Here is a 24,809-nt window from a genome sequence, read left to right as displayed (position 1 = left end):
CTATGTCAGATCTTTTTCTGTGTTTTGTTGCTTGGACCAAATGAGGTTATAACGGTTAAAATAAGAATAACAGTGCACACTGTAAATTCTGTTATGTTTGTACACAGGAGCATTAGTGTCTCTACTGTGATATAGGAATCAAAATTACATCCTTCATGATTTAGCATGCTTCCAAAGTAACTTAAAGTAACAAGGAACTCTTTCTGCACTAGACTTGTGTTTAGAAGTTACAGACATTTGTATAAATTTTGTTATATTCTTTTCTCATGTGGTTCCTCTGGAAGGTTTATCTTTTTTTTATGTGCTGAAATATTGGTATAAAATAGAATCAGCTTTGTTGTCATGGAGAATCATGGTATTGTGGATGCACATTTTGAAAATGTTTCAGAAAAATTTCTATCATTGTAGAATAGCGTCAAGTCTCATGCACACTTTGATTGTACAATTCGTACTTGGCAAACAAAAATCTTCAGTGTAACAACCATAAGGCTTTTATGAGAACGCAATCATTTCTGCTCTTTGATAGCATTTCATCACCGCAGTTATTAGGATATTTTGGAATATGATGTTGACTATCACTCTCATATTTTAAACAATTCTTTGTGAGCTGATTATGCAGAATTCATAATTGTTCATAATTGAAAAAAAAAATCTTCACAATTTAAATCTTCTGTGCAGCAACGTCGAACTGCCTTTCCAATGGAAGTTGGTGAGATCGTCACCACAATGCGGAGCTCCAGGACAGGAAGAGAAGGAGCAGGACGGGCACCAGATCTCCAGGGTACTCGACAACAGAAACATATTCTGCATCAACATGGAGAGGGGAACGTTACCACCCTCTGGCACAGCGGTCACTAGCGTGGCATTTGCGCCACCCAAGGTGAGTTCATAGATATGCTGTCAGGCTTTTCAATTAAAGGTCTTGTTTACATTTGGGAGCACTGAGTTAAAAAATGTTCAAGATATCACTTTTGATGCATATATGTAGGTAAGTTGTATCACAAAACTTCCTACCATATACAATTTTTGCAATAAAGCCTAAAATATAAGGAGATATCACTATATTTCTCATTAAACCATAATTGTAGATAATTTAATGTGGAAACGTTTTCATCATAACTATGGCTCACATTTTGTATGATATAACAGTACTTAACATCGATTATACTGGTTCACATTCTTACATAGGTTGTTTCTATCCCTAACTCAAATTGTTTCACTATGTTTTGAAGCACTAATGCTGTGTTTTTGTTTCATCTGCAAATGGTAAATTATGCCTTTAACCCCTTCAGCAGAAAATTCATCTGGAGGATAGAAGTTGCCATTTATAATTGAGGGCTACTGAGAAAGCATCAGATTAACAAACATCCTACCAAATTAGAGCGAATTATAACACGGCTATGAGAGTGTGACAGTCAGCGTATTATTGATCATATCATCCTATTGGCCATTGGGACTGCCATTTCAACCAACTGGCATTTGTGCTCTTTTGTCTCAGATGAATGTACAAATGCAGATTTAGTTGTTTTGCAGAAATGGTGAAAGAAAAAAAAACATCTTTTTTTTTTTTGTTCATACAATTTATAACACTACGTCTTCATAATCACAGGTGAATTTTCATCTGCACTCGTGTATCACCCGGAATGAAAGGATGTAGTCTTCCCTTCTGTTTTTTTTTTTTTTTTTTGGTGATGTCATGCTATGCTCCATTGCATTATCTTGACATTCTAATGCTCTGCTGAAATAGGTGGGCGAATTCGAGAGCGTATTGCAGCTGATTCTGAAGAATGTGCCTCGCCCGACCTCGCGATCGAAAAAGAAGAAGACATCACCGCCATCCTCCTCCTCCTCAATGTCCGCGTCACATTCCGGGAGGAAGACGAGTGCCACGCCCCGTCCCGACCAGCCAGCGGAGCCACCCTCCTCACTACCAGCCCTGGAGGCAATGGAGGAGGTGGGTGGGGACGGGATGGGGGAAGAGGGAGACATGCTTGGCCTGGAGGTGGAGCTCAAGGGACTGTGTAAAGAGTATGAGGTCATCCTCGACCCCTACGCCATCTTTGTTCCGGGCCAGATGCTGCACTCGACGGCCACCAGAAAGAAGTTTACTGTAAGTCTTAGTTTGGTGATCAGGGAAATAAATCTGTAAAAAAAAAAGAGTGAATTGACCAAGCCCCATTTCATAGAAAATTGCTATGATAACAAGTCTTGTTTGTATGTTTCTTTTTCTATCTTGGAAGATGGTTGGATAGTCCGTATTTAGTTGCACTAGCTGGTCTTCCATGGGGTGTATAGTTGTATGTGAGGCAGGACCACTCCAGCGGGTTATGCACCCTGCTCTTTTTGCAATGAATGAATGAAGCAGGATCTCTTACCGTGACTCCCTCACACACAGGTCTGCCGTTTTATGTCCTATCCGAGGGACAGAATGTTTTGCCTCTTACTAGAGGGGACGGCATGTTGTTGTTTTTTTCTGTCCAAAGCTGCAAAGTAAATCGTCAAGTGCCAAAGTACAATGAAAGCTAGTATAATTCCATTCCTCACACAGATACAGCCTAGTTTGCATTGCGTTGTGATCAAATAATGGTATTCTATAGGAGTTTTTTGAGTAAATCTTAATATCCTGTCACAGTTTTGTGTATAAAAGTCATGCCTCTCAGACCTGGACAATGACATTATAGCTACTGGCCATTTGGAAGATCTGTGTAATCAAAGCTTTGTTATAAAATTTACTTCTTGCGTAGCAAAGCCTGGAATTTTCTGTACAAATTTGCTCATTACATGTCCTGGATAAACATTTCTATTCAAAGTTGCATGGCTTTGAAGTAGATGCTTTCCAAAAGCATTCATGCCCTGCAGTCTCAGAATACTGTGGCACACATAGAGTTAATACACCTTCTCCCCATCCTCTCCCAGATGCTGAATTACAGCAAGTTCCCTGTGGTCTTCCATTGGGACTCCCTCAAGGAGAGTCACATCATCGAGGTGCAGACGCCCGAGGGCCAGATCCCACCCGAGAGTTCGGTGGAGCTGGAGATGACCATCATAGGGGGCCACCCGGGCCGAATTGACCACACCCTCCAGTGCCGCATCGACTACCAGGAGACTACCATCCCACTCCGCGTCATCGCTGACATCAAGGTACTGTGTACACCAAATATTTCACAAGGTTTTTATTTTTGCAAATTTTGAGAGTTTGGTGCTATTTGTGAAAGTAACAACACATGAAAATATTAACTCTCATCCCGACATTAATGTGACGTGCATGCCTACGTGTCCCCATTCTGGACTGTACTCGTGAAATTATTGGGAAGTTCCATCGCCGAAATATTAGACTTGCTATTATATATAACGTACATGGTATTCAACTTTAAGACTCGTAGTTGCTAGACTTACATGAAGTGATAAATCAACTCAAGATAACAGCATGTTGCATATCACCTATAGTGTAAATACACACCCGAAATATCTTTTATTCTGCGTATTTGATAACGTAGGATAGTGGTTGGGATGAAAATAACTGCACATTCAAGTGGTATCGACCATCAGCCATGATATTGGTGGGACTTGCTATAGGGGCCTGGGCCTGATGATATTACTCATCAGTTGCTTATCAGTTGTTTTAGGTCAAAGACAAGCAGCCATGTCATACATTACTGGTCCTGGACAGGTTAACTGTACCTGACATATTGCATTTGTTCTCTGACATCAATTTCACAACCGCTGTTGAGAATAGATTGAAATCTTTACGAAGACTGAGAGAAGATTGAGAGAAGTCTGAATGAACAACAGCAAAAGAAAGTTATTTTCACTTGATTTAAATACATGTCAGCTTATTCCATGCATATCCTTCAATATTGCAGGGTCCTGACGTTTCCATTGAAGCACCGTCTTTGGATTTTGGGCTGGTGCGCTTTGATCAGTCAGTGAAGAAAACGTTCTATATCACCAATGAGTCGCAGGTCGTGGCAAAGTGGAGATTACGGGAAGGCGCAGAATTCTTACTGACGGATGCCGAATCGGGCCAGGTAACGACCTCACCACAGAGTTTTGTGGAACTCAATTGATATACGCAATCATCTTGCAAGAAGAGAAGTTAATTCCTAGTTTGAAATGCAAATCACAATATCATTATTGAAAGACTGACTGAACCAGGCTTCATGAATATGACAGCAGTCACATATGGAGGAGAAGAGGATGAGTTGAAATCAAGGAGGGTACAAGAAAGGGGGAAAGAAAAAAATGCCATGAAATTTCTTTGCATACATGCATATGCTGTGTTATCAGGCAAATCTATCTTTCTTTCATTAACATCAGCCCTATAATCCATGAAGACATTGCAGAGTATTATTGCAAACATATTGCATTTTTGCGAAGATGGTGGAAAAGAAATTTCTACATGTTGGTGGACAACATAGTATAATCTCCATCACTGCCAATATCAGGATCTTGTTTTGTTTTTCTCCCGCATATTTCCAGAAGTTTTCAGAGTTCAGCATCACACCATCAGAAGGAGAGCTGGGACCGCTGCAGTCCACGCCCATTGAGGTTGTCTTCACCCCCACCTGCTGCCGGCGCCTGGATTCTGTCATCGAGATGAACGTGGAGGGAGGCAAGACAAGGTAAAGGGAACATTTCAGCTTCCACTCAATATATCTGCTTCAGTAGCCACTCACAGCAGTCCAGAAACAATGTACCAGGAATCTCAATAAAAAATTTGTTACCAGTTGTGTGAATGAGGAGCTAAGTTCCAGAAATGTCAATTTCAGTTGGGTAGAGACAAAAATGAGAGATATTACCAAAAATGCAGCATTTCAGAAGAACAGCAATGCATTTTCAGAGCATTCCCAATTTTATTTGCTATGTGATGTTTTATAATCTATCACATCAATTACAATATCTTTGACCATTGCAATATCCATCCCAGGATAGTGAATGGCATGTGCAGCTTGTTAGCTGCATGCGATTCAGTACTGATGCTAGGGCATGTTCTGAGTCATTACGTACGTATTTATAGTGATGTGTTTTATACCATTATCCACTTTTGAATTGGGTGGCACTTCAGGAAGTTGGGTGCACCTAATTTTATCATTTTAAATAACTGACTATCTAAGGAAATTGTATCAGCCAGACAAGTTTCTAGATAGAACCTTTCAATATTTTGCAAGCGGATTGATAATGGAACCCTTTTGAGAAACCTTTTTTGAACCCTTCTGAGAAGTATATTTTAGCTTTTCGAAAAAGAAATTTTGTGATGATTTTTGAGCAGTTTTGTAACAGATAGTGACATCATTTGTGTAATAGATCGACTTTTCTTAAAAATAAATCTGATCTCTTTCCTTTCATTGTGATTCCAGGTATGTTGGCGTATACGGCGTGATCCGGAGGCCACAGGCATGTCTGCTGTCGTGTTCCCTGGAGCTGCCGGAAGTCTATGTGGGCATTCCAGTCACCAAGACGGTACAGCTGTTCAACCAGTGTCAGCTTCCAGCACACTTTGTATGGAGCAAGGTAAGATTTTGGACCCGTTTTATCATAAGATATTATACAAGTAGTGCATGATTTGGAATGCGATATACTTGATTATGTACGCAACAAATGTACAATTAGCCCAAGTGCGGTTTTATTTCACTGAGGCCGATGCACTATAACAAAATTTATGCACGTCACATGGTATCAATCCAGCCAATTACAAATTTTGCTATCGATAGCACTATTTATTATAATGACTTATAAATTCCCTTACCACATATGCTGCCATAGACTTATGGTAGAAATCCACTATATAATCCAGTATAACTCTTCATAAAACAGGGCCCAGGACAATCTTTGTGTCATCATTTTCTCCTTTCTCACCTTTCACTGCTGTGGTCCTGTTCGGTTAGCAGTTTTTTGTTTTTTGCTTTTTGTTTTTTGTTTTTTGTTTTTTTGCCTGATTTCTAGTTTTATCAGACTGCACCATCTGCCTCTGTTATTTACAGCTCCCATGTTCAGATGAAGCCAGCATCGTGGATCGTGTACACTAACATATGCATGTACCTAAGGTGATGGATTGTTTTCGTAGACACCTCGTAATTATTGTTTGATCATGTGGTATATTGCCAACTCAAATAACTGTGTCTACTTTGGCTATGCTATATCTTTTTTTTTTTCTCTCCATGCAGCCAATTGGAAAGCAAGCCTCGTGTTGTGATGTGACCTTTGACCCCGCAGAAGGTGTCCTTGGAGGACATATGCAGATTCCAGTGACCGTCACGATCACCGCCAAGGAAGAGGTTTGTACTAATAAGGACACTTTATGGGGTGCCCAGCATGCAAGGATTTTTCTTAGATTTTAACCCGTTGAGGACGGACTGATTTTGCTACAACACGCATTTCCAATAGACACCTGCCCGAGTATACTCGGGACTCGTCCTCAACGGGTTAACAATAAAAAGGAGCATGTACAGTTACAATGAGCAGATCTATACAATGTAGTACAATACGTATTTTGTGTGAATATGTTCGACATTTATTTTTGTATGTCACTTGTTGAGTGAAAGGTTCAACAAGGCTACTGCCGTCATTCATCATCCAGCGTAGGGTGTCTGTCTTCCATCATGCGTGGTGCATAAACTTTTTCACATTTTCAACTTCTTCTTGAAAACCCCATGATGGATTTTCACCAAATGTTGCAGTTAACATCTCTAGGGTGAAAGGATCTCAGTTTGTTAAAATGGGCACTATGCCCCCTGAAGGCCCCCAAATCCCCAAAGTTTGCTATCTTCTTAACTATAATAATCTGCAAGAATGCATGGAGGGTGAATTTGCGATACTCATGTGAGCGCCAGACACACTGAGTCTTTTTTTCTTTTTTTCTTTTTTCATTCAGAAACCAAAAGAGTGATGGTCAAATCGTCAGCAAAGCAACATACCACATTGGGGATAATGTCACCATGACAAAGCGGACTTGATGAAAATTGTTAATATGTGTTCACTGCACTTTCTATCTCAGAAGCTTAGTTTTCCAGAAACTGCAAACTTGTGTATAAGAAAAGTCTTTCATCTCTTAGCTGCTAGAGTCATGTATGTTTCATGGAAAATAGTAGATCAGATTTCTCTTCTTCCGTGGATGATATCTGAATTCAAGCCACATGTAGTCATAGTCTTCATAATTCACATTTGAATAGGGTGAGCTGACGGAAGTTTGGGTCCCCTGCATGGTCAACGGGATGGAGAAGCCCATCTTTCTGGACGTCAAGGCCAATGTCCAGGGCTTGAGAGTGACCTATGCGACACCTGCCACCAGCAGACCGGTCACTTCACCAGACAATCTCCTCGGCCGAGAAGAGTGAGTTAAAAAGTTCATAGGGCCTGCCTGAAGGATATCTTTACATACATAATGAATTGACTTAGACAGATACACACCAAGCTCTGCATGATACAAACCCACATGATACAAAACCCACTGCATGAAATGCATGTGCTAAAACAAGAGACTTTACACACATTGATTGTGGGGTACACCATTGTTCTCTCCTTATTATTGTTCTACGTGCCCCACAAGTTGGTTTCGGGTACCCACTGAGTGACAGCTGTACACTTTGTGCTGTTTTGTTCTCTTGTTGGTGTGAGGTCACACGCACCAAGAAATGTGTAAAACACAACGAGACTCGTGCTCAGTGGCACACACACACACACACAAATACCGCACAAATAAATAATAAATACCAAGTAACCAAGTAAATACCACACACAATTAACAAATGACTTCCTGCAACCAATCCTGAAGCCAGTGAACTATTTTGGCACAGTTTCCATCCCATACATGCCAGCTTGAATAACACATTGACTGCAAGACTGTAGCAACCTTTTCACTATCATTTGTTGTTGTTGTTGTTGTTGTTGTATGTGTGTGTGTGTGTGTGTGTGTGTATGTGTGTGTATTCTTCTTCTTCTGTACCTCTCTGTCATCAAGATTCAATGTTCAATCTGTATTTATTAAGCCAAGTACAGAACAAAGGACCCACCTTGGTTAAAAGTGGTCACCTCCTGCTTACTGAGCAGCTGCATCATGCAAATTGTGCTGAAGTGTCCTTCCAGCAGTAACACATGACAGAATTAGGCTTGCAGTCTCTATTCGCAAAAACAATCATCTCTTAACATGACCTTCTTTCTTAAAGACATCAATGTACTCATTTATATGCTCTGAATGGTTGACATTCTGATGATACTCTCATTAGTATCATTGTTACATGTGTCACCATAAACATACAATGTACAATAACTGCAAAGTGCTTTCCACTAACACCCCCTTCTGTCAGAGTGTCAAAGGATGACCAGAAGACACCCCTGGCCCTGGACTTTGGGAGTGAAGTGGAGCTGATGTCCACACCGAGCAGAGTTCTTGTCATCACCAACCACACAGCCATTCCTGCCCCCTTCAACCTGATTGTGGATAAGTTCGCCGCGGGGAAACCTCCCACCCCGCCTCCAAGGGAGAGAACGAGCGCAGAGAGTCAGAGAAGGTACACACATGGTCTTCTCTTTAACCCTTTGTGCACTTTCCTTGTTGTTTGGCACAGTGGACTTCCATTATAATGAAGTGTTCGTGACTATGGCAGTTTTCTTTCGTTATATTGAAATTTCGTTTTAACTGAACAAATAAACAATAAGAATAATAGAGCCGATAATGTTACAGCCTGAATTTGTATTCCTTTGTAACTGGAATTTCATTATAACCGTGTCTTTTATAACGGGAGTGCACTGTACAGATACACGTATCCAGAAACTAATGAATAGGGATTACCTAATAATCCCCCTTATCACTATGTTTGTATCACCATGACCTTCTAGTTGGACTGGTATCAGAAGGACATTGCTCTACCCAAGTGGGTTTGCTAATCTACTGAATACGTCTAGTTCAAGTCTGGATGTATTACCGAATGCTGATGACAAAGTTTGTCAAGTTTAGCTAATGGCCTGCTGGGCACATAAAGGGTTGATCTTCCATGAATTACGAGTAAACTCAGCCTCTCCTGTCTTCAATCTTTCTGGTTAGAAATAGCAAAATAATACACAGCAAACGTGCTGTGTGTGTAAATCTGCTCTGCGGTGAAACCGCTTTGTTATGAAATTGGTCTCTATGATTTTTGGAGCATTCATTGTTGTTGTTGGCTTTTTTTTTTGATAATTGTCTATCCAGTGTCTTCCTTTACTAATTTTTGTTACTGAGTGCGTTATTCCTTTACACTTTTGTCACTTAGCCTGTCGAGGGCGGACTGATTTTGCTATAATACGCATTTCCGATAGACACCTGCCCGAGTATTCTCAGGACTCATCTTCAACAGGTTAAGAACATATTATTGTGATCAAACCCTACAGGTAGCTGTGCATGAGAAATCGGAACATTTACCATGGAAGATAGCTCAGAGACTGGTGAAGCTGCTGAAAAGAAATAAAAGGCCCATTTTCCAATTATGAATATTTAAAAGGTCCTCAAGTTGATGATTATTCTTATCATAACAAATTATGTCTGTAGGTGGAACTGGGTGGAAATTTTAAAGAAATTGTTAAAAGGTTGTGATAAGTTGCATATTGTGGCTGAGATTTGGAAAGTGTGTATTTAGTTCGTTGTTTTTCTTTGTCTTCCTTGCACAGACCTGGAGCTCTGCTGAGCCGCACCGCCAACCTGGCAGACCCCCGAAGCAAGTCCTCAGCCAAGAACCAAGCCGATTACATGAAGGCCATACTGCGGGATGGGAGGGGGGCCGCGTTCCTGGTCCAGCCTGCCTCGGGGATCCTGGAACCGTTTGCATCTCTAGAGGTGACAGTGACAGCACACAGCGACATGTGGGGCCACTACACTGACCAGCTGATATGCAAGGTAGGGATCACTGTGTGTCCAGTCCCTCAAGATAAATTGTGGTACCTGCCCCTGGGGGAAGTTGTATTTTTTTTCTGATTAATGTCAGAAAATTAGCTGCTGATTGTGATTTGTAAGCTTTTCAATTTAACTTCTGCATTGCTAAAGTGCTCTCACCTTTTACATGACCCCAGCTTTCCATGAACTACAGACGAAACGGGAAAACACTTATTAAATAATCATCTTATAAGAAGTTGACACAAATTCAGAACTATAGTTTCAATCAAATCAGAGAATCTAGGGGTTAGATACAGTCCATGGATTCAAACAAGCATGAAGTATGGTGTAGGCTTGCCGTGCTCATGTACATGTTCATTATGGGTTCCCTGTTGATGGACACGACGTGTCATGCACATTTATGCAGTCAAACCTTGCGTAATCCATGGACTCGATTTAAACTACCTTTTCAAATTCTGGCCATTGCAGCTCAAAAGCAGAAAGTGCCAGTGACTGGTTATTGCTGACTGACCAACACAGTTGGTGGTGGTTGTGTGACTGTCAAAGAGGAGCATTAAATGAACATTCAACAGCATTCAGGACATCTCTGTGTTATTTACTTTTGCCACGAAGTGCCATATTACTATCAGTTAATGACAAGACTCCATGTTGCTGTCTTATAAAACAAATAATGTACATCATACCACCAGGTGTATGTAAAACGCCTGCATTAGGGAACTCTGAAATAGCCTGAGCACACTCAGCCAGGCCGTGTGTATCTTTAGACAGTTTCAGAAGTTGCATTGTGTTTCTTTCAAACTCTGCAAACAAGCTTTTAGGAAAATCTGTCTTCCACCAACTCAATGCAAAACTCTTTTGTTTTGTTTTGTTTTTCCAACAGGTGTCCCACCTGGACCCTGTCCACGTCCCGATCAGCATGGATGTCACTGGCTGTCCGCTCAAATTCCAGATGGCCACCATCAAAGGCCAGATTCCTTTTGTGCGGTTTGGCACCCACATCTGCGGCGTCCCCGCCATCAACCGACCGCTGAAGATCATGAACAACAGTCCCTGCGGTGAGTGCACCCCTTTGTTTTGGCATTTATAAAGAAAAATTTGACTCTACGAGAACCAACAACTTTGTGAACAGTGAAAGTTCATTTAGAATAGACCCTTACTTCTCAGGCCTTTTTCACCCGAGGTCCAGTTTGACTCCAACAATTTTTTGGAGGCTCATTTAGATCGAATAGGATTTTTTTGGGGGTTTATATTTTGAAGACATCGCAACCCACCTATGAGAGCTTTGTCACTCATCAAGATGCACAGGTTTAGACCATGCTCTATGGATCAGGGCACGTCAATGTCTGGCACATGCTTCCATTATCATTTTGCCACTTGAATTTTCTACAACCTAAATGCTTATGTTCCCCCAGTTTATGAAGCTGCCTGCAGAGTCTTGTGAAAGGGTCTGCTTCTGGCTCATTAAAGGTCAACTTCTACTGCCTCCAATATGACCCAAATCACCTTAAAAGGCATCTTATGCAGATGATGCCATAAAGATACTGCAAGGAGACTGATTTAATTACTGCCTGACTTCATTGTTGGCATTCAATGATCTCCCTCACACTTTTCATCTCTCACTCTCTAACTCTCTGTCATCAAAGTTTGTTCTCTGTTGTAGCTTTTGAAGACTCTTAATTACTACTAAAGTTGAAGTTGTAATCAGTTTGTGAGGACAGCAAACCCATGCAGTGGTCAAGTTGTGAAGTACTGGTGCACAAGTGCTGGGGCCAGGTGCTGGATGGGGGAACATGTGGTATGTCTATTCAGAATGTAAGATCATGAGGATCATGATGCAAATGGGATATTGTTGATAGAGTGATGCAGGATTTTGCCTAACAGTGATACCACAGCAACCATTTTCAAAACTTCAGGCCTGCAGACAACTCATCTAAGGGAAAAGTGCATCATAGTATTGGAAGAGCTCAATATCTCTAACAGACCTCTCCATCTCACTATTCATCCAACAGAAATCCGGGTTGACTGGCAGATCTTCAACTTGGCAGAAGGTGACCACAAGCTGGTGGACCTGCAGGTCATCTATGGCGATGCTTTCCCCATCAGGGATCCCAGCGGCAAGGAAATCATCCCTGCAGCGGACATCAGCGACCAGGGAAACGGTGGCCTGTCGGAGGAGACGGAAGACTCCGGCGATCCGGAGACCGGTGAGGGGAAGGCATCAACGACGGGCCTCCTGTCCAAGATCGCCGACGACCTCGAGGCGCGAGAGAAAGGACGGCCCAAGCTGCTGAGCGTCCGGCTTCGGGAGCACGAAGGTGTGCCAGCCAATGGTCCTTTTACCATCGACCAACACCAAATGGTGAGAATCAATCCTAGTTTCTGGCAATTCACCACTAGACTGCTGTTGGATGCGATGGGTCTGTTTAGGTGCAAATTGTTTTGATTCGTTCGTCTTAACCCTATTCCCATGGGGGGGGGTGGGGGCATTTTGCCCCCCCGACGTTTCGTGTGACTATTCCGCAACGTGTGACACCGCGACAGTTTAGGACTTCTTTCTTTCAAGTATCACGCAACTTTTGAGACCAAATTTGTTGCTCCCGGGCATACCGTTTTGAAGACACGCCCCTTTGAAAAAAATTCATTGACCCAAAAATTGCTCAAAAACATGATTTTGTGTACACAAATCCAATGTAAATTGTGTTTTTGCAATTAATTCATATAAAAATAGATATATTTACTTTCAATGGCTGATAATAATTTATTTTAGCCTGATTATGCTTTCAAAAGTTTCTGCGACAAATTTTGACGAAAAAAACAACAAAAACAAAAAGTAAAAAACAAGGATATACATAAGAAATTCAATAAACAATCAAATACAACAAATGAAATGATTATGAAGCCGAATTTTTGCTTCAGTATTATTGTTGAGGATATTGAAAAGAATATGTTCACCAAAAATTAGAAGTTGTGGAGCTTTATTTTTTTATTGTCTCGCCCACCGGAGGTGAAGGCGAGACTAAGGGATCCAAATGTCGTCCGTCCGTCGTCCGTCCGTCGTCCGTCGTCCGTCACAAATGTTAAAGTTTACCTGCAAGACTCTCTTATGATGCATAACTTGGCAACTGTTACAGCAATGGTAGCCACACTTGGGTGATAGAAGCACTAGGGGTATCTTCATGTTATGGTGTTGTCAGAGGTCATGTGATGATGTCAAAGGTCATTTGAGGTTATATATTAAAGAGTATGTGCAAGACTCTCTTTTCTACGTTAAAGTTTACCTGCAAGACTCTCTTTTGACAAATAACTTCACATAAGTTGCTTGGATTACAACCTAACTTAGGTCATAGATGCACTGGGGGTACCTTCATGTCATGGTGCCGTTGGAGGTCACAGGATAAGGTCAAAGGTCATTTGAGGTCATACGTTAAAGTTTACTTGCAAGACTCTCTTATCACACGTAACTTGACACATGTTGCTACAATGGCAATCAAACTTGGGTGATGGATGCACTGGGGGTACCTTCATGTTATGGTGCCGTAAGAGGTCACATGATAAGGTCAAAGGTCATTTGAGGTCATACGTTAAAGTGTACTTGCAAGACTCTCTTATCACACGTAACTCAGCACATGTTGCTACAATGGCAATCAAACTTGGGTGATGGTAGATGTCTCTTGGGAAGTTAAAGGTAGCCACAAGGTCAAAGGTTACAGACGGGGGTCAATGAACTTTTAGGGCCCAATGTTAAGTTTTTAGGGCGCATTTCGTTTATGGCTCATAACTTTTGATCCGTTTGTCCGTTTGTGACCAAACTTGGATAGAAGATGTCCTTTGGGGAGGTGAAGGTCGTCACAAGGGCAAAGGTCACAGACAGGGGTCAACAAACTTTTAGGGCCCAATGTTATGTTTTTAGGGCGCGTTTTGATTGTGGCTCATAACTTTTGATCCCTATGTCCGTTTGTGACCAAACTTGGACGGTAGATGTCCCTTTGGGAGTTAAAGGTCATCAAAAGGTCAAAGGTCACAGAAAGGGGTCAACAAATTTTTAGGGCCCAATGTTAAGTTTTTATGGCGCGTTTCGATTATGGCTCATTACTTTTGATCCCTTTGTCCGTTTGTGACCAAACTTGGATGGTAAATGTCCCTTAGGGTGATGAAGGTCACCACAAGGTCAAAGGTCATAAACAGGTCAATTAACTTCTGGGAGTTATAAAAAGTATTAATTCCTTGTACGCGAATGGGCGAGACACAATTTGGCGATTGCCTTGTTTATAGGCAAAAAAAATTATTTTTGCATAAATTAGCATAAATCAATCATTATAAAACACATCAATTAAAATTTGAAAAATCTAACTATACAGTCTTGTAGTTTACATTGGCCTCTACCGTGGTGCAAATTTTCGCGAGGATCGCGCCATCCACGGCTGAGATCTGAAGGGGGGCCAAAAAGACCCCCCCCCCCCCCCCCCCCGGTGGTTTCAAGTCCCTCAAAAAACCTGGTAGGATTAGGGTTAAGAAGAGGATATATGCGGAAAGGCACCAAATCTGTAACAAGTCGCTGCTGCTGTTGAAAATGCTCCTTCTGTACTCGTGCAACAGAACATAATCTGTAAGTATTTCAATGGGCAAGAGGCAAAACCTGATGGCTTTGGTAAAAGAAAAAAAAGAAGCAAAAGAGATGATGCATTGTCAGTGATGTCTTGAATAAAAGTCTCAGTTTAATCAGGTATAATTACAACACTTACAGTAACTGTTCATCAAGGCTAATTGACTATGTTTGACTGAGAGGTACCTCTATACAATGTAATAAAAAAAACAGTGCCATTGACCCTTCACCCTCTATTGTCCCCCCCCCCCCCCCCCCCCCCACACACGCGCACACACACACACACACACACACACACACACACACACAAATGTTCCATAGCTTTGTTATAAAGCTACCTGAATGATGAATTTTGTTTTGGTTGATTTTACTGAATGCCAGGGACACCGCTTAAACAGAACCCCTGGTATAAAGGAGAAAAGTAATTTTCCCCTACCCTTCCTGATTGTACCAGGTCTTCTGTAAGACAATTAAAGATTATAGAGACCATACATTTTCACAAAAAAAAAAAAAAAGCAGGTAAGTATACGTGATGTGCAATCACCATCATGCTGTACATAGCAGTGTTGCATGTCTCAGCAAGTAGTATTGTTGAGGTGCAGAATTTTTATTGCAATGTTTTTTTCTCCAGGTCATACCCGGAAGGGGAACAGCCAACATTGTCGCCAGCTTCCTTCCCGACGCTAGCTTCCTTCCAGCCCAGGAAGCTGCAGACTGTGTCGGCTATGCACTGGGCTTCCTCAGTCTGGACCGGCCCGAGCTGGTCAGCGAACCGGGACGTGTGACCAGGGGCCAGGGCTATGAGGTGCCACCCCTGCGACTTGACTTCACTGCGTTCATCAAGACAGCCTTGTATGTACCTGTCATTCTCTGTGAAGTTTCTTGAGTTCTGTCCTTGCTAGTCCAGATGCTAATTGCTAAACAAAAAACAACCTACAGAAAATAATGGTCTTTCTGTACCGTACATGAAAATAGACTACTTTCATTCACAATAAAGTTCTTCAAAATATTTCATAGTATATGAGTATATTTTGGTCCTTCCTTATCTTTTAAGACAGCCATCTATGGCTTACCATAATCACATGACCAGGATGACTCTTTCGGGGAATGCTTGGGTATACCTGTTAGAATTTTTTCTGACATTCAAACTGTGATACCTTTATAACTGGTCTGATGTTGCAACTGATTGACAAATTGCCCTACATCGACGTAAATAAGCACTGAATTGATCAGTGTTTAAGTAGCTAGTAGCCATAATAGAAGAAATCATGGGCGTACATATATACTCCAGCAGGATTCGAACCTATGACCTCCTGATCTCCGGACAGGCGTCATCTCCACTTGACCACTGAGCTTCCGCCCGACAGCAAGTGTAGCATGCAGCGGGTACTGCGTAATTATTCAAATTCATGAAATTTTTCCATGGAGATGACGCCTGTCCGGAGATCAGGAGGTCGTAGGTTCGGATCCTGCTTGAATATGTGCACCTATGATTTTTTATCATGGCTACTACTAAAACATGATCAATTCAGTGCTTATTTACGTTGATGTAGGGCAGTTTGTCAATCAGTTGCAATGAAAACATCTCGATGGAAGAATTTCATGGTCTGATGTTTTTCAAATATTTGCCAGTATTTGCATTCAGTTTGTGCTTTTACTTTTGCACAACAGTTTGACGATCATTGTAGTGATTTTGGGGAGAAATTTTCTCTCAGCAGACTCATTTTTGCTCTTGGCCTCTTACTTTCTGTAATGCCATGATGCAAATGTGTGTCATTTGTACAGCTTGACCACATAGTCAGCAGTAGATTCAGAAGAAAAACTTTTGTTTTATCATCGTCTGCTACTGTGACCAAATATATTTATATATAAATGTTCATATGAATATGTATTCTTTTTCAGGTGTATCTTGAACACATTGATATGGATATGCTAGAGAAGTGCACATGGCAAGCAAAAATGTGCAGACCGCAGAAAGTGATTTTGATGAAGTTGTTGCTGTGTCCGTGACTGTGGCATCTGACAACTTGATTTCATTTCATTCTTAAGAGTAGGAGAAAGCTGGAAAACAAGTATGACCAATAGGAATAGCCAAAAGTACAGTCGGGTGTTAGGAACTTACATTCTCTTGAATTCTCTCTTTGTCGCCCTCGTTTGATGCGCAGTGTCACAGTGGAGACATCCGAGGAGGAGGGACTAACTTACCGCACGGCTGCCAGCCAGCTTCTGGACCTGTCCCCTCCCCCACCACCCACCCCGACCCTGAGAGACCGCCCCACGGTGAGAGAGACTGCCCTCCACGCCTGCCACATCACCAGCCTGTCGGCCACGCTGAAAAACAACACACAGACCCCGCTCTCCTTCCAAGCCGTGACCCCGCCCCCTTTTCTGCTCCAGAGGGTGGACCCAGTCAGCAAGAAGGGGGCAAAGGGCACTGTGAGGTCACAGGTCACTGGAGACGGGATTCTGTACACCCTGCCCACACAGCACAACCTGCAGGTGAATAGCATCTTCGTCAATGTCTTTGTGATATAGACACATTGATCTCCCATGGTTTTCAATGTCACATCCAGATGATGGTCAATGTGAGTGCTCTGACTTAGTGTATAACTGTGCAAAGAGCTTATGAAATCAGAGTTGCATATGAATTGTGTACAAGAACCCATCATTAAGAAAGGTGACACTTTTGCATGAATTTCTTTTGCACAAAATGTACAACTTGTATCATAAGCAAAAATGGTTTGAATTAACGAAACTGAAATATATTTGACATCTTAAAAGAACTTTACTCTTTGCTCCACACAAACATTAAAGGTTAGTTTTGGACTAAATCTATTTCCTTTGCAATTGTTAGAATAGCTTTTTAATAATTGATTGTGTCTCACAGCTACAATCAGCCCAATGTTTACTGGAATCTTGTCATCCACAAATGGTCATTTAGCTACGTTCAAGCAGTCAGAAGTTTTGTGTTGTTACATTATGATAATTAATTAATTATATATTATATTACATTGAGATTAAAGTTTTCGCTGCTCCTCTGGCATTGCCGTCGAGACTCGACTTTGACAGCTCAAGATGTCACCATCCCCCTCCCCCTGCTTCTTTCCCAGGTCAAGCTCGGTTTCCAGCTGGACTTGGCTCTCATCATGAACAACCTGGAAGGGTTGTTGGTGGGCCAGGCCAAAGAGGGAGTCCTTCTAACGTCGGAGCAAGGGGAGCGTAAGCTGAATATTCACAAGGATCTCCTCCTCTGCTACACAAACAACACAGTGCAGGTATACAATGATGCATCCAAAGTTTTTTTTTCTTTTTGTTCATTTTCTTCATTCATATCTTTCAAAAAAGTGGATGGAAAGCATTTTGTTTTGCTCTACTGTTTGTACCAGGGAGTTTAGGATTTATCATTTTTTGTTGTTTTGTTCCCATTTTGTTTCATTATTTTGCTTTTATCTTGATACAGTATGATATGCAGTAATTTTGTACTTGAACACAATTAGACGTATTTCTATTAAAAAAACAAAACAAACAGCATGAATGTATTATTGTAAAATGTATTTGCTGGACCATCTATTGATTTTTTTTTTATTCATATTCTGACTGTTCTCTCAAAATGTTGGGATATTACCAGAAATATCCATATTTATGTTATAATTTTAGGATCCTATTCTTAAAGCAATGTGGCCCAGGATAGCCTGACTGGCAGTCTTGTCAAATTAACACATAATCTGCCATGAAATTAAAAAATCCCACTCTTCATAATGTTTGCATGTTTGCATGCATGGATGTGTTTGTGCACATGTGGGTGTATATGAAATGTTTTGATGTTTATTTAAGTGGGTGCAAAGATCTGTACAACCAAGAAATGCCCAGTTATTGATAAATCAATATATTATCTATAAAAGAAAATACATGTACAGTTGAACCTCCCTTATCCGGCCTCCCTTTATCCGGATCTCTCTATTATACGGACGCAATCTCGCCGTGATTTTTTTAAAAATAATTACGGTAGGAAAGGGGATTCCCAACTCCTTGAGAACTCCTACACAAACACACATGAATTACATATACTTGATACATTTCTTAATAATTATTTAGGTAAATCATCCCAAGAATTTATAAAAGAAAATGATTTCATTCTTGCAAACACGAACCTCTATTTTGGGGTCTGTTACTGAGTGTAACAATGAAAAGGTTGCAGTATACACATTACTACATGTGGTACTACAATGGGCTACATCAGTACCGGTACATGTGCATGTATATGTACATGTATAAAGCATTGAGTCTCCCGTATCCGGCCAAATCCCTTATCCGGATGAGCCCCGGTCCCGACTTGTCCGGATACGAGAAGTTCAACTGTAATGTCCTTTCCAGGCTTGGAGGACTCTTCTTATTCCATATGAGGTGCTTTGCCCAATATTTTTCGGTTGGGGTAAATGGGAAATGCGTGTTACAGGAAAACCAGTCTGTCTGTAATGGCGTAATCTGCAGCGCTTTCACTCTCAAATACATTGTATACCCACCTCTTTTCCCTCCCTCTAGCGACTGCCTCTCTATGCTGTTGTGGTCCTCCCATCTTTTGAGCTCTCCCCGTCGCAGCTGGACTTCGGCTCCTGCCTGGTTGATCAAGAGCGCAGTCTGAGGGTGACCATCACTAACCCCACTAGCTCTGGCTCGTACTGGACAGTGTCCTTTGGTAAGGACTTCTAGAGGAGAGGGTAGCACTCTTTGCAGATAACTGGATTGTAAGGTGTTTCCTTGCTTTGAAATTGTGGAAAACCAGAGAAGTTTTTCTTTTATCCTTAATTCACTGGAGTGGGCTGTTTTACTATGCATATCTAAGATTCATGGACACATTTGTACTATAAAATAGCTCTTCCATAAGATGGGATATAGGGGTTCTATTGACATTTGACCTCCGGGGGAAAGGATGCCCCCCCCCCCCCCCCCCCCCTTAAAGAATTTTTCTGTGACCCCTGTTTATTATGAATATCTGAGTTGTTGGTCTGAGCATGTAAATATGGTCCAGAGAGATGGGGGGGGGGGGGGGGGGGGGGCTGAGGGAGAACGTTCTACTTCCACGTGACATTTCCACTGACAAACTTTTAACCCGTTAAGGACGAATCCCGAGTATACACGGGCAGGTGTCTGTGGGAAATGCGTGTTGTAGCAAATTCAGCCTGTCCTCAACGGGTTAATGGATTCCTTCCATTCATTCACACAGGAGAGGAAGCCTCCAGTAATCACAGCATAAAGATCTAGTGTCACTCTCTCCCTCTTTTGATCAGATGCGTAAATTAGTTGATAGTTCAATGTATCCTACATTGAATGGAGGCTAAACTATACATTGTACACTGCACAGCTAGTGTTTGCTCTCCACATCCTGTGTATAACGAGGTTCAATGTGCGCCATGTTTGTCGTGTATTGCACTATGTGTCAGATGTGTGCCTTAATTATGTACACTGGTGTAGGCTGGAAAGTGGAGTATTTTACCCCCTTTTTCAATGTGGTTGAAATGGACAAAGCAACATGGGAAAATCATGTCATTCGAATCCATAAATCTGCTCATACTGATGAAATCTTGTGTACAATGTGTATGTCTGAAATTTGCTAGGTATGTTTAGCGAGTTGTGCCATACACGTGGGTGTTCATAAATCTGTACTGGGAAAATGCATATCCTGCTTTATTTCCTTTCATTATGATGGGGTTTACTTGTAGTGTAGACCTTTGCTGAATTGGTAGCTCATGAGCAGAAGTACGGTATGTATTAGGGAAATAAGTTCAGCTTCAAGCATCCTACAGTTCTTATTGTGTTCACTAATTTGCAGAGTAGTATAGTTGGCCTGTGGTGAAGTTGGAACAAGGGTTTATTTTCGTGACGCATGTAGTATATCAGGTCATGTATCATGCTGTTCCTTCCCCCCTCTAGGAATATGTATGCATGGGCAAACACAGAGCAGTTAAGTTTTCATTAAAAAAAAAAAATAAATAAAAAAAATAAAATAAAATATATATATATATATATATATATATATATATATATATATGTTTTGCAGCTCATTGAGTTTTGGAGTACATAACAGTATGTTAATCTGTCCAGGTGGTTACATTTTCTAGTTTCTTTCTTTTTGCATCCATTTGTGTGTGCATGTAGATGCATGGAGTACCACAGCAGATGATGTGTTTGAAGTCTCACCTCCAGCAGGCTACCTGGAGCCTCACGTCACACATGTCTCAAACAGCAAGGCCATTCTGACTGTCTACTTCAAACCTAGGTATATGTGAATCACAAATTCATATCTGTTGTATTACATTTTATAGCACTTAAGTTTTTCCTTCAAATTCATAAAATTCTTCTGTCGAGGAGTTTTCATTGCAACTGATTTACAAATTGCCCTACATCGACGGAAATATTTTTTTCTTTGCATCCATTTGTGCGTACATACATGTAGATTCATGGATTACCACAGCAGATGATGTGTTTGAATTTCGCCCCCAGCGGGCTACCTGGAGCCTCACATCACACACGTCTCATAATATAGCAATTTGTCAATCAGTTGCAATGAAAACTCAACGGAAGAATTTCATGAATCTGAATAATTACGCAGTATAGACTGCATGCTATAAGGATTAGAACCAACACTTGCTCTCGGGTGAAAGCTTAGTGGTCTAGTGGAGATGACGCCTGTCCGGTGATCAGTAGATGCATGGAGTACCACAGCAGATGATGTATTTGAATTTCGCCCCCAGCGGGCTACCTAGAGCCTCACATCACACACGTCTCATATAGCAATTTGTCAATCAGTTGCAATGAAAACTCCTCAACGGAAGAATTTCATGAATCTGAATAATTACGCAGTACACGCTGCATGCTGTAAGGATTAGAACCAACACTTGCTGTTGGGCGAAAGCTCGGTGGTCTAGTGGAGATGACGCCTGTCCGGTGATCAGAAGGTCGTAGATTCAATCCTGCCCGAGTATGTACGCCCATGATTTTTTATCATGGCTTCTACTAAAACCGGGATCAATTCAGTGCTTATTTACGTCAATGTAGGGCAATTTGTCAATCAGTTGCAACTCTAGTTTTTGTTGTATTATATTTGATGTATCATATCAAATATTCTCTAACATTTAAAGCAAAACAATCCTGTGAAGTGGTGCTAACTAAGCGGAACCACCCGAGTTACACACATGCAGTTCACACATACTGACATTTGCAAGCATTCTATAGCAATTAAGCAACATCTTTTAGCAGCTGTTTGTACAGTCGAATGTGGCAGTTGAAACAGTTTCTGTAATTACAAGTATGCCTGTTTTGTTTACTGCTGTCTTTTACTCTCTCAAAACTGAATTGGCTACACCAATTAATATCCTTTTCATTTTGTTCTTTTCTAAAACAGTAAATGTGTCGCGGAAACAATGGACAACATAAAGTCTTTTCTTGATTTGCTCCATCACAGTCCCTCAAGATGGATTCTTTATTTTATTTTTTTTTTTTGGGGGGGGGGGTGGGGGAGGGGAGGAGATTATAATGGCAATATTGGCCATTTTCCCCTTTAATTTATGTTGATTTTCTCTCTGTTGTGATGCCAAAAACCTTTTCATTGATTTGACAGGCACAACATTTCCTACCAAGGGTCATTCATCTTCAAGGGCATGCTGGGAGAAGAAATCAAATTCCTACAGGTCAGAGGTCAAGGCACCTACGACAGCCGACACGAGGCCCTGGTGAACCCCTGAGAGAAGCGATGGCCGCATCATCTGACATGGAAGCAATACTTGTCGTAGAAATCATGTGACTATCACCTCCTCTTGCTCAAGTCAGTTGGGACATCAAGTTTAAAAACAAACAAAAACTCAAACCCCCAAAACAGCGGCAACAACAAACCATTCTCGCTACTATACAAACCTTCCTTTGCTGCCAGTGTTGGTCAGGCAGGCAGTGTGCATGAGCACATCATATCTGACACATATTACTAGCATGCATGAATGGTAGAAGATGTCATAAATAATGCACTTAGAACACTGCACAGCTTGGAACCAAGACTTTATTGCTTTAGACTCCTCAAATATCAACTGTGTACATTAGTCCAAACAAGACTTTATGGATTTCTACGTAGATGATTATACATGCTAATTAAAATTAGACTTAAATTAAATGGAGTGGCAAAAACAAAATTAGAATGAGAGTGCAGAGGTTCAACTGAAGGCTGTTTATTCTTATTTTTATTTTTTATTTTTTACACCAAGCTTAGAAGTTGCCTTCTTAACACTGCAATTTGTGTCATCATTTATGTCAATGAGCAAGCCTCTGCATATAAACTGCTGAATCAGCAGCCAAATTATTTTGATTTTCCACTATGCACAATGACCATGTTTTGATTAACATTTTGATTATGGAGTTAATGACAACAGTATAATATGCCAATTCTGATGCAGTGAATTATTAGGAAGGGCAGTGTTCCGTAACATAAGATTTACTGTTTGACTCGTCTAAATCCCAGATCCTACATGGTCATCGCACTTTATAATTTAATTGTAGTAAAATGGATATATCTAATTTGTGAATATTATGTACATATAGACTAAACTTCACAGAGATATTAAGTGTGTGATACTACACCATGCTTGAAGTGAGAGATAGACTGTGTAAATATGTATACAAAATGACTGTAAATAAATATGTATTATCATAAACTGCAGAATGGGAAATTCCCCCTTTTACATTTGCAAATGCTCTGTACATTGCTTCAACTTCTATTCATGTCAAGTGTCTGATTATACATGGTGTGGTTTGATGTCCTATACATACATAATGTATCTACATTTTTGTACTATCAAAGATAATCCATAGAGAGCTGTGGATCGGTATCCTAAAGCCATTTCTGGAACATACTTTCACTGACCGCTGCAGTCATCAGTCTGCCCTTTTGAGAAAACTGAAAGTAAAGCTCAGCTTTATGTTCAGGATAACTTTACTTTTTCATAAAACTACATATAGGATAATCTCCAACAAATAAATCTTGAAAAGTTCCATTGTATTAGAGGGAAAGAGAACTTTGAGATGGTCACTACCATTAATATAATTCCCCAAACCATCTTATCGTTTACACAAAACTCAGATGAACAAATGTACCATCACCCTATGAGTGTCCTGTTCGTTTCCACTCAAACATGAACTTAAATTTCAATTATGAAAGCAATTCAAAATGAAGAAATTATGTTTGACATAAGAAAGTATAGAGTAGTGATAGCTGCGGGTGGAGTGGGAAATAGTTAGTGAAAGAGTACAATCTGATTTGATTAAAAGAACTGTAATCAAAATCGGAAGGTAAAATACTTCAATCACAAAGGCAGATGTCCACGCTTTAATTTTTGTCGTCTTTTCTGCCAGAAATGTTTCAGGTAGCTGCAAGGTAGTGCCTATACAGAAAGCTAAATATATCTACATGTACATGTATAGTACAGCTCACACTCTTTACAGTTCCCTGAGTGAGAAAGGAAAGTTGTTATGGTGTTTTCAATTTTCTTTTCCTCTTCTACAGTAAGTTTACTGTAATACTTGGAGCATTGTGTACAACTGCAGTAGTCCTGATATAAAAGCCACCATCTCTTATTTAAAATGGAAATTTTAAAAGTAATGGTGAAATGGTACATGTATACCTATTCAGTCCCACTCATAAGCTGCATGTACTGAATGCATGTATGTACCACTTCAGCCTGCAAGCTAAGGTGCTACAATGTACCAAGATAATAATCTTGGTGCTACAATGTACCTAACTACAGTTCGTTGTTGATTTTTTTTTTTTTTTACTCCACACCTCCCCATCCACGGCCCACCTATGGGCAACCCATACGCACAATTTTTTCCAGTGATAGTAGTCGTTCCTTTTCTGTTGATTTTTATTCTGTTTCTTGGGTGGCATGTCCAGCAGAGTACAAAACAATCACCAAAAAAGAAAAACTCTCAAGTCACCATAAAGAAATTTACAAAGCTAACCCTTTTTTCTTATTTTTCTTTTTTTCAGATGAGGAAAGAAACTGCTAGGACTGACTATATTCAAACTAGCAGTACACCAAGACTATGACAAATCATTACAAATGCTGCATCCTAACTCATGCCGTCAATCCCTCGTTTGAGGCGAGACCCCACTTCCATGAAGCTGATGGGGTGCTATACCTCGCTAAAGATTGTTCGTTTGGGAGTTGGGAGTCAAAGTATTTGTCCATTGCAAATTAACTTTCTGCTCAGGCGTGACAAACCTGGAGGCCAAGCCAGGGTTTAATGACTACAGCAGCTGTCGTATTACGTAAGAGCATGATAAGGATATCTGCCTGTGGC

The 24,809-nt window shown here is 40.8% G+C and overlaps 1 protein-coding gene across 1 annotated transcript in view; it reads left to right on the top strand.

Annotated features, from left to right (window-relative positions):
• Nucleotides 1-22,207, top strand: part of LOC139730067 (deleted in lung and esophageal cancer protein 1-like) — a 36,629-nt gene extending 14,422 nt beyond the window's left edge. The window contains exons 13-30 of the mRNA XM_071640978.1: nt 679-880; nt 1,748-2,110; nt 2,917-3,141; nt 3,864-4,028; nt 4,480-4,622; nt 5,358-5,511; nt 6,165-6,275; nt 7,170-7,330; nt 8,304-8,507; nt 9,640-9,865; nt 10,743-10,917; nt 11,872-12,221; nt 15,097-15,317; nt 16,631-16,964; nt 17,576-17,740; nt 19,008-19,161; nt 20,622-20,742; nt 22,084-22,207. Of these exons, the coding sequence (XP_071497079.1) occupies nt 679-880; nt 1,748-2,110; nt 2,917-3,141; nt 3,864-4,028; nt 4,480-4,622; nt 5,358-5,511; nt 6,165-6,275; nt 7,170-7,330; nt 8,304-8,507; nt 9,640-9,865; nt 10,743-10,917; nt 11,872-12,221; nt 15,097-15,317; nt 16,631-16,964; nt 17,576-17,740; nt 19,008-19,161; nt 20,622-20,742; nt 22,084-22,207 (3,598 nt within the window). The remainder of the gene's footprint in view (nt 1-678; nt 881-1,747; nt 2,111-2,916; nt 3,142-3,863; nt 4,029-4,479; nt 4,623-5,357; nt 5,512-6,164; nt 6,276-7,169; nt 7,331-8,303; nt 8,508-9,639; nt 9,866-10,742; nt 10,918-11,871; nt 12,222-15,096; nt 15,318-16,630; nt 16,965-17,575; nt 17,741-19,007; nt 19,162-20,621; nt 20,743-22,083) is intronic.
• The last annotated feature ends 2,602 nt before the right edge of the window (nt 22,208-24,809 follow it).

The sequence above is a fragment of the Diadema antillarum genome, unplaced genomic scaffold (assembly GCF_040938485.1).
Source record: "Diadema antillarum isolate AM-2024a unplaced genomic scaffold, OU_Dant_1.0 seq00000288_RagTag, whole genome shotgun sequence".
NCBI lineage: Eukaryota > Metazoa > Echinodermata > Echinoidea > Diadematoida > Diadematidae > Diadema > Diadema antillarum.
Note: the sequence above shows the minus strand (reverse complement) of the source record. Positions and strands in the feature narration are given on the sequence as shown.